This window comes from Astatotilapia calliptera, chromosome 20 (assembly GCF_964374335.1).
Source record: "Astatotilapia calliptera chromosome 20, fAstCal68.1, whole genome shotgun sequence".
NCBI classification, from domain to species: Eukaryota; Metazoa; Chordata; class Actinopteri; order Cichliformes; family Cichlidae; genus Astatotilapia; species Astatotilapia calliptera.
Window position 1 is genome coordinate 14,885,878 of NC_137441.1, and position 15,616 is coordinate 14,901,493.

Genomic DNA, 15,616 nt, shown 5'->3' on the forward strand with positions numbered 1-15,616 from the left:
ACCACATTGGCTGCACACACTTACACCATACGCTAGGGTCTTTGTTTATCCAAAAAGGTCACAAAAGAGAGATTTGTGGGGGGAGGGAGTGTGCATCGCTTGAAATCTCTCAGAGATAGAACCAACAAACAGAGGAGAGAGAGAAAGATTTACAGACAGTGAAAGTGATTTACACTTAAAGTGTATTTCAAAGGGACGGTAAATATGTAAGACATATAAATGCAAGGTGAGCACACGCACAAAGAGCACTGTCTCTGTGTTCTCAGGTTTCAGTTGTTTGGGAGTGCACAAAAACAAGACTAATCTTGCTCCGCGTGTAAGCGTGTACATGTCTTTGTGTGTGTGTTTGTGTGTGGGGGTGGACACAAGAGTTTGCATAGCCAGTGTTTCTCAGGGCCAGTAGATCAGAGCTGGTGGCCTGGGTGTGAACATGGAAGGTAAACAAGACCATGTCCCACAATCCTCTGCTCTTATTCTTCTATTGTGGGGAATTCTGATAAACCAGTGTCGTGACCTCTGGTATTTCTGTGTCAAAATTGCATAAGACCTCACACATGGCCTTAAGTGGCAAATTCTAGATGTCCGATTTTCTCATTCGGACATCTGCATATGCAGTATGAGCTCACTCATACTGCATATGCAGTCATGCTGCACGCACATGCAGAGCACGAAAAAAAAAATGCACATAAGCAAATAAGACGAGAACAAAGTCCATTAATGAGCACAAAGCTTTTTTATTTTTTTTACATTTTTTTTTTGCAAGTTGGCTGTGATCCAGCTCTTTCACATTATACTTCTGTTGCCAAAGCAGTCGTGGTGAAACTTTAACAGGTTCGTCCACTGCACAGTTAATGCTGCCTCTCGGCCTAGAACTTAACGGACTGATAACATAGTTTACTCTTTCTTATCCTGCCCTGTAAAAAAAAAAAATAAAAAAATAGGTCAGGTCACAGCACAGAGCTCTGTCAACACATACACAAACTGTTGCATACGTACACAGTCCAGGCTCGGACAATTATTATTTGTCTGAGCCTGTAGTATATACAAAACGACTTATTCACAAATTATACCTTTATATCTGGAATGCATACAGAAGTGGACAAAAACGGGTAATTACAAAAATATTGGAGCTACATATAGATAACTCAGGAACTGGGAAAGAGGTGACTATTTAAATGCCAGTGCAAGTGTGGTTACGGACTTTCACCAACACATAGCTTCTATTTAAGGAGCTGTCATCAGTGGACTACAGGATAGAGTTGTAGTGCAGCGTTATTAACTAACAACATCTTCCTTCTCCTACTGTGTGTGTTCTCAGATTGCAGACACCTACTCTATCGTATGTAAAACCCAGAAAAAGAAACCTCCTATGGAACACAATGGAGCCAAGACCCTCCCACGATCCTTTGGTGGAGATAGAGGAAACATGGGTTCTCGGGGCCGAGGTAGGGGAGTCCAGAGCCAAGCACGTTCGCAGGAGGAACCCTGCTACGAGCCTGTAGGAGACAGGTCCTGGTCTTCCCCAGTGGCTGAGTCAGACCCTGCATACGCGACTATCGACCCACACCGGAAACGTGAGCAAGGGGGAACCAATAACAGCACAGCTGGGGGTAGTGCCACTCTGAAGAGAAAGAAGCAGCAGCAGCAGCAGCAGGCAACACCAGCAGCACCTCAGGCCTCAGGACCAAGCACCCTTCCTACTAGAGGCCTGCCTGGTGGGGAAAACTTCTATGAGACCATCAGTGATGTGAAACAAGGGGGCAACAGCACTACCACCATCTTTACTTTCAATGATGGCATGGAGATGTATGTCACAGGCCTGTAGCTGACTGACAGGCAAAAGGGCCCAGAACCCACTGGTATAGAGTCTGGAGATTTTCCTGTTTACAGAACAACAGGTTGCTGTACATAGACACAAGGCCCTCTATAGTAAAACAACATGAGGATCCATTTTGTGTTGAAATCAGGTACAAACAGGGTCTTTATCCAGGTTCAGACTTCCTTTGATTGGTCTGTACTTAAGAACCAGCCTAAGCCTAGTCCAGCCCAAATATGGACTAAAATCATTTGAAAAAACAAACAAACAAACAAATAAAACTGGGATAGAGATCTTCAATCTGCTGTGTCACTCACCATAGTCACCTGTTTGTGCAACATTTTCCATAATATCTTTATTTTTATATGAAAACTCTTTAAAGCATATGTGGTGTAACTCACAACCTCAGAAGAACACACTTATATATATATATTATACTCTGTCCTGAGTATGATAAAATATAATATAAAGAAATGTGCATGCATTGTGCAACTAAAAACAGATAAAAATAGTAGTAGCAGTGAAACTGGCTATATTGTACAAGGAATGTGAGGCACACTGTAACGTATTGTCCACAGTATACACACACAAACACACATGTACACGCCTCCTCTTAAGCACATGGATGTCACAGAGATTTGCGGTGCTATCTCTCCCTAAAATAAACACTCGAAACAGGTTTTCATTGTGCGCCGACCTGTTGCCTGGAAGACGCGATTGAGGTGTTGTGTCCAAATACTGGCTTATGATTTGTAGACCTGTTTAAATGTGAAGGATGTTGTCCTCAGAAATGATCCAACCCAAGCTTTTTAGCAGTTTTTGGTAATAGCCCACTTAATAATCACGACGCATATGTTTGGCTCGATAGTGTAACCTCCACTTGAATGAAGAGATTAGCTAAAAATCCACCTAAATTTGACATCTGTAGCTAGAGGCATGTTGACACACCCCAACACACACACACACACACATGCACACATATTTGGCAGTGATGCAGGGAAAAGTGATCAGGTCAGGGGTATTGAATGGCTTGTGCAAGAATCTCCCAAGAGTGATATGGATGATAGATTTCACAATGCAAGACTTTTACAGTATTATTGTGAATACAGAGAGAAAAATATTTTCAAAAAAAAAAAGGAAGTGAAAGAGTGTCCAAAATAATACAGGATGCTTCATCATGCGCAGTTAATGTCATATCTTTTGGGCACTGTAAACATCTGATTTTATGACCATTGTAATTTAGCGCTGGACAGCTGCAGGACTGCTGGGCTTATTTGTGCATTATTGTGCCGTAAAAAGCACAGCTCTGATTTGTTTTCTGGACTTAAGTTAAACCCAGAGCTCCCGGTAGCTTACCAGATTTAAGTCTTGTGGTTGAAATAGCAACAGAAGTCTTGGATTCCAAGGAAAATAAAGAGCTGGGCATAAAAATGACCAGCGAGTGTCTTTTGGAAGTTTGCCCCTCTCCCCACCCATGTCTCCAGCCTCTGTCCTGAGTTTGCTTCCATTATAAACAATGTCTTTCCCATGTAGCTGTGGGGAAACATTGAAGAAAAAAAAGGAACAGAGGGGAAAAAAACAAAATATTTGAGGCTTAATAAATGGACATAAAGATATGAAGTGAAGAGGGATACAAACTTGCTCGCTGGCTGAGAGTAATAAGATGTATTTGATCTCACTGTGAGACCAAATGCAGAGAGAAGACAGGTTTAGTAAGGTTAGTAAATTAAATTAATAATGTCAGAAAGTATGTAAAAACAAATGCACTCTGTATTTTAATGCACTGTTTATTTTTTCTTACCTACTGACAATTCTATTGGTTGAATAGCTCATACCACTGCCATAAAAACAGTATGTTTATGTTGTTGGTGCAATATTTCCTGCTTGGTCAAAAAAAAGTGCATGCTTTAATATATCGAGATGAAAAATATTGTGGTACATAACTGATCTTGTTTGTTAATCTTTTCTGTTGTACTTTTGTTTTTCTTTTTTGCCATGTGACTCAAAGCAGTTTTTCCAAAGCAACAACTTGGAGGAGCAGAGCAAGAGAGCTAACAGGGAGGAGCCGCTGGGAGTTTAGGGTAGAGCTGTGTTTATTCTCTGCTCTGGGGGAGCAAGAAAGTGTCATGTTGAGGGGGTGGGGGGTGAGGGTGCACACGCAGTATAAAGCTGGATGAGGCTCACTGCAAATGGACACAGACCCACAGGACACTCCTCCTCTTTCTCCTCTAGTGTGTGCACAGAGAGCAACATTCAACCATGTGCTTCTCCAGTTTAGGGGAGGAAGCACATTTTGCTTACATTTGGTCAGCTCTTGCATAATGCTCCCTTTTCCAGCTGTGTTCATTCTATAATACAGACCTCTTTTTCCTTAGCTTCACCTTCCTCCCTCGCTGTGCAGGTGAGGTGTTTGATGTGCTATTCTGAGGGACTGGGAGCGAAATGGAAGTTGAGGAAGAGGGCAGAGGGTGTGGGTCACGCCAACCCCAGTCCGATATCAACAATGCACCCTCGGCTCAACTATTATCTAATGTGAGAAATGGCCAACAGCTGAGACGCTTAACAAGCTCCGCTGAAGCTTCCCTTAAACAATGCCGGCTGGAAGCTGCTATCGCACTTAATCCTTTTTCTTTGGCTGTCACCTAATGTGTCACATTTCCTTTATCCCGAGAGGAAAAAAAAGCACTGATGGATATGTTTGGTTGTTATACACACATCGAGACAGATGTTCATTGCACAAATACAGTATGATGATGTAAATGTGTAAAATACACTGTTGCTGTTCTGATGTTGTTGCAATGTAACATACAGTATACATTTGTTGAAAAAAAAGAGATGGTTGTCACAGACACATTGTACTTTGTGGATGCAAAATCTTTCATGCTTTCCATGCAGATACAGACCCTGTTTCTTAATTGTCTTCTTATATAAATATGGGCCAATACTGCTGTGACAGCTGTAGCCAATGTTGTATGTTCCTAAAGCACAGGTTTTAGTTTCAAAATAATTCATATATTAAAATATAGTGTGACAGTGCAGATACTGTATGCAGAAGATTGTAATGTTTTATATTAACCTTCATAAAATATTAAAGTGAGTTTTTACTTTTCTAATAAAGTGGCACATCAGAAAGTGTTTGTTTTGCCTGTAGTTTCATTGCTTTGTGACAGCTTTCAAACTACACCTGGTTCCTGCTCTGCAGCGGCCTCTCATTTGAAAGTGCAGCTTACAAGAAAATGCTTTTTTGTGTGAGAAATTAAGCAATACAGCAGGAACAGCTGGGAGGTGTACTGTGTCGTTCAATAACAGGAGCTATGCTGAATGAAGAAAGGTTGCTGAAATCTTTTTTTTTCTTTCCGACCACACTCAAAAGGCATTTTATAAAAAGGAAGCAGACACATGGACGACATATAAAAATAGAGGAATATGACCTGAAACCTCTCGTGCAATGCAGTGCAAGTCAAGCTTACGCAGATTTGAATTAATCACCATAAATCTGTACCTTGCTTCTGCAAATGACCTTATTTACTGCAGTGAGTTGCAGTGTTTCATGCTACTGTGTCCGGACGGTGTTAGTTTTCCAAAATGCTAACTTTTGAATTAGCATACATTTCCCCATTAATGCAGGCCAAGTCACTTAAAAGGAGAAAGCAGTGTATGCATTTTTTCTATAATAACTCGCCTACAATGAGAAGTTCAGGTGTAATAGTTTGCAACTCGCTAAAGTGCTATTTGAATTGCAAAATTATAAATGCGCAGTTAGCCGCTGAGGCCTGCACGCTGTTTTTCCTGTACTCTCTCGACCTCGCCTCCCTCGCAGACCGGCTCAGCGTCGACAGACACCGGCCGGTAAACTGAGAACACGCCCCTCTCTCTCTTCCACCCACAGTACTTAGCTTCGAAAAAAATGTTATTGACAGAGTGAAACTAGCCAATCACCTGCAGCTTTGCGGTGGACGCGTGCCAGAATGTAATGTTTATATATGCAGAGCACCAATAGGAGTGGAGCAGAGGGGGCGTGGCAGCCGTTTGGAGGAAAGAGGCAAAACAATCTTTTATCCTCCTGACCGGGCGGCTTTTTGGGGCAGCGGCGGCGGCAGTGGTAGAAAACTTTACATGTAGGCTAGGATATAAGTAAAGACACAGACAGTTCCCATCAACTTACGACAATCCTAATAAATGTATCTGACTTGCACTAAAATTTCTAGAAAGCTGGTTTTCTTTCTCCTGCTCGCCTTGTCTGAATATGGAGTCCAAATATATTGTGGAGAAGTCGTCGGTTGGGACAGGAGCTGGCGGTGCGGACTTTAACTGTCGGACCGGCCGCTCGGTGCTCCGCGACACCCGGGTCCCTTCGGTGGAAAAAACCGGTTCCATGTCGGCGTACACAAACGGGGCCGTGCCGTACAAAAACGTAATGGACGGCGGCTTGGCGGCGGAGATTAAAAGCGAGAGGACCCCTCTAAAAGGGAACGGGCTGTCTCTGGGTGGTCGGCTGTTGCACGACGTGGAAAAAGTAAGTGCAGTTGAGATGTTTTACGCGTGTGCGCACGACTCCATTAGCCGGTAAAGTCCCTTCATATACCCGAGTTACCGCTCAAGATAATATCGCCCACGTAATGTTAGCGTGTCTGCAAGCTGTGTGACTTCAAAGTTTTGACATTTTACGCCATTTTCATGTGCTGTTATTACGTTTTAACGGTTGCGACTGTGAGGCTTATACGTCACTACTGTGTCGTTATTTTTAAATAACTTTTAAGCGCCCGTTATTTCAATTCCTGCCCGTTCCTATCATTATTAACTCCATCGTACTGTAACCGCTTTTAATGGCGGCTCACTCTTTGCAAAGTTTACAGAAAAGGGGGCAGGGACGTCAAACTACAAGCCCAACCCCCCTCCCCCATAACTTAAGGGTGAAGCTACAGTTTGGGCTTCCTGGCGACATGGGAAGGCCCGACTATAACTACACATACGCCACGGACTTAACAGTAAAGACACGTGATATATTGTTGTTGTTGTTGTTGTTGTTTGCGTCGGCCTTGTACTTGCATTGTGTGTGCCTGTATTTAATTTGTGAGCCTTTATGCAGACAGCAAATAAATCTCATAATAAATATGCCAGTTACTCACGATATTAAAACCACGACATCAACTTATCAAAATAATCTCCTCACAATGTAACACTGCTGGGAAATACTGGGTCCTGCCATTCATATGAATGCGGCTCTGACACTTGTTGCCGGCTGGAGCATTTTTGCAGACCAAGCACACCCCGTAACAGTATGGGCCCTCCCCGGTTGCAGCAGCCTCTCTTTAGCAGGATAGTGCACCCTGCTACCAAATTCCCAAGATCGCAATCTGATTGTCCCAGCAGAACAAGCCAGAGCCACAGGAGCCCCACCCCATAACCCACAAAACCCAATGGATACTCTGCATCCCAGTGGCAGACACTATAGGACAATCCCAGAGGTCTGGTGTGCGTGGCCATGCCCTTATTTCTGTCACCTCAGATTTAAAAACTTTTTTAAATCTGAAAAAAGCATGTGGAAAGCAGTTCTGGACTGCCAAAGTATATTTGTAACATTTTATAAAGTTAGTGGTTAATCAGTTATATAGATAACACAATGAGGCATATAGTTACTTTTACACTGTACGTGCTAGTTATTTTCATATATTATCATGTAATATTCAATAGAGTTTCCATTTGCATCGCAGAATACACAAAACTGGACACTGGACCTGGCAGTTATGTGTATTTAACAGATTTACACAGCTACTTTTCTAGATTTGTGTTGTTTTGTAATTTAGGTGGCAGGAACAGAAATGATAACCATATTCTAACCCAGGATTGCTTCTGTTCTGGTTGGTTCAGCAGCGTTCATGTCCAGTGGAGAGGACAATAACCTTGGGTTTATTAAGTGAGAGGAAGGAAAAATTAAAGAAGATGCTATTTAAGGCAAACGGTTACACTAAAAAACACCATACCCTGGCTTGTATATATTAGGGCTGCCACGATTTGTCGACTAGTCACGATTACGTCGATTATCAAAATCGTCGACGACTGATTTAATAGTCGACGCGTCATTTGAAGCTTTGTAAGATCACAAAAGACGCAGGAATAAGTGGCAGGATTTAAGAGTGTAATAACGGACTGAAACAGAAGATGGCAGCATTGCATGTACAAGGATGTCAGCTACCGTTAAACCCCGAAGAAGAAGAAGAAGAAGAAGCAGAAGAAGCAGCTGTGTCCCAGAATTCATAGCGCGGCCCAGCGCAGTTTCCAACAATGGCGGCAGCTAGTTAGTTTTAATGTTACTCTTATTATTCTTTCTGGGTCACAAAATAAACGTTTAACATATTTTCAGGCGAGAATGTAGCTGTGTAAACTTCAAATATCTGCTCAGTTTATCAAGACTACATATTTTCAAAAGCGCTCCGACGTTTTCGGAGACATCTGTTACCCACTAGCTCGTTAGCGAGCCGGGGGCTAGGCTCACTAGCGCCGTGAGAACACCGGACTCCCCGCAAATCGTTTTCAAACCCACCACCGTCTTTCGCTACTCAGGTTAAATATATATGAGTCACTTAGATAACTTAAAATGTTATTGTTTGGCTTTTTTTTTAGTATTTTATTTGTTCCTGAGTAAATCAGTTTGTCTGAGATTAAAGTTATAGTTTTTACACAGCTGAATAAACGTCAAGCAGACAACTGATTATCAGAAGTGTGAGATGCTCCAGAATATACTCCAGTGTCCTGTTATATTTTAGATAGCAAGGAGTTTATTAAACTTCACCGAAACAATCTGCAAATTTCATTAAAATTTAATAAACTATCATCTTGTCTTTATTTTTAGTTAGCACAGACCTTAAACACTTAAAGCTGTAAGCTAATGATAGTTATATAAGAGCAGATGCTGCTGGTGCAATAAGCTGTAGTTTTACGTCCAATGGATGATCTGATTAGTCGACTAATCGCAAAAATAATCGGTGACTAGTCGACTATCAAAATAATCGTTTGTGGCAGCCCTAGTATATGTGTGTGTGTATATATATATATATATATATATATATATATATATATATATATATATAATTAGAGAAAAACAGTAATCTTATGCTCAGTTAAATAAGAACTTAATGGTATTGCTAGACTTAATGTTTTTAATCGAGGCCTGATTGTAACAGAGATAAACTCACTGTAATTTTTTCTTGCTGCATTTTCTAGAATGGCCTGTTGGACCAAAAAGACACAGGTTCCACAGGGATCCTGAAAAGGGCAAGCCCCACTCACTGCCTGGGTGTAAACGGGCAGTTGCCAGGTGGCTTTATGCATTTGGACATCAGAAACCCTGGGAAGCAGCCAGACCTGACCAACAACTTCAGAGTAGCGCAAGGGCAGATCCTACCACAGACAGAGAGATATTCCCTCTCATCATCCCACATCCCTGTCCCCAGAAACAGGTATGGAGAGGCTGATGTCATCTATAGTCATGGACACTTGGTGAATCTTTGGTTTTCTTTTCTCTAGTGTTCCTTGTTGCATGAAAGAGAACTTCAAGAAATATAGTTATCTGATGTGTTTCCTACTTTTATCTTTGCATTCATTCACAAGCTTGGGCATATGTGAATAGATTGTAGCTATAGATTTATGCAGCACATTGTAAACAATCAAACCAGATTTTGTGCTCTTATCTCTATTAAGCCCCTATCCCACTACTAGTTTGGCACTGAATATGTGGTGATAAAAGTGTTGCAGGCAGTTTTCATGCACAGCTCTGGACTTCTGTTCCTTGCCAATGCTTCGACATCTGGCTAAAACTGTACAGTGGTTTGGGCATGAATGGTGTGGGGGCGTGCTGGTTAACTGACTGCATGTTTGGTATTTCATCCAGAATGGTTTCGAAACTCGTCTTAAAAGAGCCAAAGCTTTATGAGGGCCAGGATTGCTCAAGCGCTTGACCAAGTGAAAAGGAGACTGCATGAAATAGTGACAGTGCATTTCGCTGATAACTCCACTATCTAGATTTCGGAAAGTTTTTTTTTTTACTACTCGCATGTCTAAATGTATTGATTGCACCTAAGCTCAATGCCATCTTTGTTGACCCTCTCTTGACGGGCTAGTGGATATATCAGGGTGATGTGTTCACTGTATGTCAGGCAGTAAAATGCACCTTTGCTGTGTGTGCGAGTGAGTGTATTTTATTAGATGTTTCATGTGCATTGCAGTTTGCTTTTCCTCCAGTTGTTTCACACTATTTTCACACAGAGACACATGAGTATTCCTGCCCAGAGCCTTCTGTGATTGGTCTTCGTTAAACATACATGCAGAACGTGCACCCTGAGACAAGCCTACTGCACTAAAGTGATTATGTAACAGTTAAAGCGGACTGGGAGAGGCTGTAGGTGGTGCCTAAGAGCATTTTCCTTCTTTTTATACAACTGCTGGGGTTATTGTCCGTGTCCAAAAACTGTTTGCCTGTCAGACTGCACTTTCACGCTGAAATACCTGTTAGCTGTATAAAAACTGAGCACCTTCTTGTTGAATATGTTTATATGCAAATGTCACAATTCTTTAAGAGGTTCTGTATGATAATTTCTGCAAATGTAATAACATTCATCGGTACAAATAGTAAGCAGGCATCGTTTTTGTATGGGTCTGGGGGTTTGCACAGCGCACGTTTACTGTTTTCCGTCCTTCTCTCATCATCACATGAATTTCACGTGCTGCTGGTCATGTATGATGTGAGGGAGTGTCTCCTGGGAACATGCAAGACTGAGCGTGCGTTAAAAACCAGGATGATAGTGTTAAACAAAGACAAAATGGCTCTTTTTTCTTTTCTTCTTCTTCTTCTTCTTCTTCTTCTTCTTCTTTTTTTTTTTTTTTTTTTTTTTTTTTTTTTTTACTGATCTGTTCAGTTTAGAAACATTTATGTTTCTTTTTATCTCCACAAGGCACAAGAACATAGTCTGGGTTGACACTATGCAGTGGCTAAAAGAGGTTGCATAACATTATATAACTGCGCAGTGATATTAGCGAGGCCTCTTTGTTGCTCCATTGACCTTTCGGAGTAACTTCTAGTCTCTACTCTGCTCCAACTGGTTTTGCTGGTGATAGAATCTCCTTTCTCTCTCTCTCCATGAAATTGTTTACCTAGTCATTATTCATATTTGGATTTAAACTAGGTCTGTGATTGATTCATTAGTTGTTTGCTCTATAAAACATAAGAAAGTATTGAAACTTGAACTTCCAGCTCTCAAGATAATATTGGTAATATGAAATTATCAATATTTTATTGTTTGGTAGCTAATACATATATCTCTACGTAAAATGAATTTTGTACTGATTCTAGTAGGAGAGCTCATAATGCTTGTTTGATTTTCTTGGCTCATCTCAGCTCTCTCTGTTACCCAGATGTGCATGCATGTGGTATTCATCACAAATTATAAGAGCACTTTAAAAGGGAACTCTTATTGCCACACAAACCCACTCACAGTAATTTGGTTTTGACAAATCTGGCTTTGACCTTCACAAAGTAACAGCACTGCGCTGCAGTGTAAGGTACCTGTTTTTTCTGCTAGTGTTGGCCACAGTTGGAAAGTGGTAGTTGTCTATGTGGGTGTAACCCCCAGTGCATTTGTAGCACTCTTTGCCTTGCGTTAGATTATGTCAACAAAGCCATTTATTTTCATTGGTTCTCCACCGACTTGAGTAATACCGTCAGTGTGGGACAGGATTAACTGTGTTTAAAAAGAACTTACTTTAAAGATGTCACTCAGTCCTCTGTGTGTTTTATATTAACTGCTTTGTCAGTTGCATATTGTTTCTTCAATACGACTTGATACTTTTACACCTTGTCTTGTTATTTTGCAAATGCCGCAAAGTAGGTCACTATTCCTTAGACAAGCCTGGACAAAGATCTTGCAGGAAGGAAGAGGAAGAATCAGCACATTTACTTGGGCACAAATGGTTATGGTCATCTAAACATAGTCAAACTGCAGCACATTTTTAAACATTCCCACCTGTCTTGTCAGCTGCGGTCTTAGTGTGTGTGTCTCCTTTTAACTCTCTTTTTTATGTTCGCTCTGCAAAGTCTCCCTTTCACCCACATCCTAAGTATACCACGTCAACCTGTCAGTAGTCATCAGTGTGAGATCTAGTACCCTGATAACAGAACAAAGACCAGTTTGAATGAACATTAAAAGAGCTCTAAGAAGTGAAGGGGCGGGGCTGTTTTGTTGCGATATGAAAAGCTTTTCTCTTATCGGTCCTTGGTCAGGTACACCGTTACCACAGTAGGGTAACATGAATGGAAAACATAGAATCAGCATAAACAAGACACCAGGAGGGAAAAACAGGTCTGTTTTTAACATAATTACTGACCGGCCTCTGACTCAGTCTGTATAAGAATCACCAGCAGGTTTTAGGTCTGGCGAGCAGGCAGAATGTAGTTCATCACCTCTCAATCCCCCTTCATCCACCTCATTACCAATACACTTCTCCCAAAGGAGACATTACTGGTGATTGTTGAAGGTCAGAGGAACATCTAACCCACCCCCACTGTAGTGTGGAGGTGTCTAACCCACATTCAGGGTGCTGACATTTCGTCCTGATTGAGGGAGATATAGTTGCATAGTTGCCTTGAAATGACACTTTAGGGTTTCCAGATTTGAGATTAAAAAAAATTACCGTAATGTCAGTGTTAAAGTGAGGAAAGTGACGACCGTTATCAGTATTATTGCAGTGCTGTTAAAACACATAAAAAACACACATTACACATGCAGCAACAGTACAACATGTAGTGTTGGTTACAAAGATGGCTTCAGTTTATATCGCTGGCAATGTGCTAACAAGTCAGACTGGCAAACTGTCATATTTCCCATTTTTGATTCTTTTTAAATAGTGGGAAGTACTTGTGAAGGGATTTCCTTCCTGTCTTTTGCAGACAGGGTGACAATTTTTAATCACATCTTTCTCAGCACTATGCTGAAAAACGAAATACGTCCACACTTAAAAGTCAGTCCTACTATTAAAAAGCTAAAAAAGATATCTGCCCTGTCTTTGGGCCAAACAAACTCGCTGTGCTGGTTCAGCTGCATCTGTTGCTAAATTTGGTTAATGGTGAATAGTACTGTTGTTATTTTTTCAAAATATGGCAATCAAACATGATTTCATTTATAATTAGGACTTTAAATGGTAATTGTATGTTAAAAATGTTTGTTTTTTCATAAAATCAATGTCTGAAAAATCCCTTCTGAATTAGAAGGTACATTTTCATCCTTGCTTGTAGCCTCCTTTCTTCCCTCCAGAGTACAAGAGGTTAAACCTCTTGCACTGATAGGCAGGGGTTAAAGGTCATCTTCAATGAATGGAGTCATGCAAGTGGGGAGGGTCAGATCAGGACGCAAGCAGGCATCTGGAATGTCTGCTAGGTCAGCCTCAGGATCTGGGTTATGAGCTACATAGGTGATTTATAACCCCAGAGGATTGTAGCAGACAGCTTATCATCTAACTATGCAGCTTTACTGTCTACTGATTTGGAGGGGCACGGAGGAATGAGGATCTACTATCAAAGTAAAAAGTTTTCAGGGTGCACCTTTGTGGCTGTCTCTGAATCACTCCTTCTTTAATACTAATAAAGGTCTCTGGAAGAAGCGCAGACTAATGGGGGGAATCTGCACTGTGTGTGTATGTGTACAGAGCTCTAATGAGACATTAATCATCTCCTGATATGCGGTGAAGAAGAGAGGCAAAATTTCATTTCAGTTTCATAAGTGAGGAGGAGCGTAGGAGGCATGCAGGAATGTTTTCTGCAAACAGCGCTCTGTTGTAAAAACACTGCTCTCTATATTATGTGTTGGATACATGTTCAGTTAAAAGGCCTGGATTGCTTTTTCGTGTTCGCTAGTGTATATGTCAGTTTTTATAGTGTCCTCGGGCAAGATGCCTTAAGGACAGGGAAAGAAATGCTTATCACGAGGGAAGGAAACTCTCATTGCGCAGCTCTGGCAAGGCTGCAGAAAAATGCTTTATCGCTTGCTCACACACACTAATAGATGCTTACATAACGCCTCCTGTTCTGCCTCAGCAGCGTTTAAAGATTCCAAAGTCAACTATCTCTCCTTCTCCTCAGTCAGTCTCTCTGTCCTTCTGCCCAATTCTTTATACCAACCACCAGCTGTGCAATCCCCTCCTACCCACCGACAACTGCCACCTTTCTCTTTCCTGTGTGTCATTATATCCTTCCCTTAACTTTGCTTTATCTAAACAACTGTTATCATTCCCTCGATATCCTTCCCTCTTGAGTCATTAACATTCTCTGTTTCAGTGTTGGGAAGGTTACTTTTGAAGTTTTACAGATTATTTATCATTCTGTTATTTTTTTTTCAGAAATAAATCCCTTTTATGTTAGTGTTTATTCCAGCTTTATTAAGACATCTTCAATTTTTTGCCATACAAGCATAAGGTTTGTCACAACTGTTATTGTTCCTATCAACTCTTAGTCAGGTGCAGCCATACTTTCGATCATTTAGATCTCTGCATCCTAATGTCTATGTGGCCCACACTACTTGCACATAGACTCCCACCAGTTCAAATCAACAGAGAGGAGTGTAAAGCAAAAACAAATCATCTGCAGGCTGGAGAGAGGTAGTTTCTGCTGGAAGAAACAAAAAACGCTTTACTCTGTACAGTAATGTCAGAGGCCTTTCCTTATTTTGGTTGGAATTTGAAGCTCTGAAAGACATTCTTGTCCCAAGACATGGCCACCTGCCTTGACATGGTCAGCTGGTTACTCGCATGACAGACTCGGGTTGGTTCAAGTAATGCATTTTGACATGCGGGCGGAATCAGAAACAAAATGCAAAAAGATATATCACCATTGTGGAATAAGTGGACACTGCATCAATGTAGAGACAGGTTCTTGAATGCTTTCTTGCACTGATGTTTGTCCCAGGCCTTTGCTCACCCGCGTGATTTGCAAAAGGGCCAATAGAAAATGCAACAAAAAAAGAATAGCTTCTGTATTCTCACAGAAGCGTTGCATGGGACATAATGTATTTGGATGCAACCCAATATTTTTATTTGTAACTAATTTATTTACTTGTTTCCCCCGTAATTGCACCAGATTACAATTACTGGTATGTGCATACCATACTGCAGCACTGTTTGGTCTACATTTGCTGTTGGCTGTGAAAGAAAATGGTAAGAGTGCTTTTCTAAGTTGTTATTAGTGTCTAAATGTAAAAAAATAAAATGAAATATGATTTTAGCCCATTGTTTTGTTGTTATTCGGCAGCATCATGGGATTATAATGTATCCATCAGCTTATATGGACAATTGGATCCTTTTGTAATGTGCTGTAGATTGATAAAGTTTTTTTTATCATGTTGCTATCATGTTATAGGGTGGCTGTAGCTCAGGTGGCAGAGCAGGTCAGCCACTAATTTGAAGGTCGGTGGTTCGATCCCAGGCTGCCTCCTGGCGGCATGCCAAATATCCCTGGGCAAGATACTAACCCCATGTTTGCCTACTGGTGGTGGTCAGAGGGCCCGGTGGCGCCAGTGTCCGGCAGCCTCGCCTCTGTCAGTGCGCCCCAGGGCAGCTGTGACTACAATGTAGCTTGCCATCGCCAGTGTGTAAATGTGTGTGTGTGAATGGGTGAATGACTGAATGTAGTGTGAAGCACTTTGGGGTCCTTAGGGACTAGAAAAGCGCTATACAAATACAGGCCATTTACCATTTCTAGGCAACATGATGATTACGTAATATCTGACATAGATAACAACCCCCAGAGATTTAAGA

General features: G+C 41.3%; 2 protein-coding genes across 6 annotated transcripts in view; both read left to right on the plus strand.

The window, feature by feature from the left end:
• The window catches only part of LOC113013122 (uncharacterized), a 46,775-nt gene extending 41,824 nt beyond the window's left edge, over positions 1–4,951 (plus strand). For all 4 annotated transcript variants that reach the window (XM_026153768.2, XM_026153765.2, XM_026153766.2 and 1 more), the window contains exon 9: positions 1,319–4,951. In XM_026153768.2, the coding sequence (XP_026009553.1) occupies positions 1,319–1,825 (507 nt within the window). In that variant the 3' untranslated portion in view covers positions 1,826–4,951. The remainder of the gene's footprint in view (positions 1–1,318) is intronic.
• Positions 4,952–5,824: 873 nt separating this feature from the next.
• Positions 5,825–15,616, plus strand: part of slc2a4rg (SLC2A4 regulator) — a 40,857-nt gene continuing 31,065 nt past the window's right edge. The window contains exons 1-2 of one of the 2 annotated variants that reach the window (XM_026153769.2): positions 5,825–6,332; positions 9,041–9,276. In XM_026153769.2, the coding sequence (XP_026009554.2) occupies positions 6,063–6,332; positions 9,041–9,276 (506 nt within the window). In that variant the 5' untranslated portion in view covers positions 5,825–6,062. The remainder of the gene's footprint in view (positions 6,333–9,040; positions 9,277–15,616) is intronic. The other variant, XM_026153770.2, reaches the window with a different exon arrangement.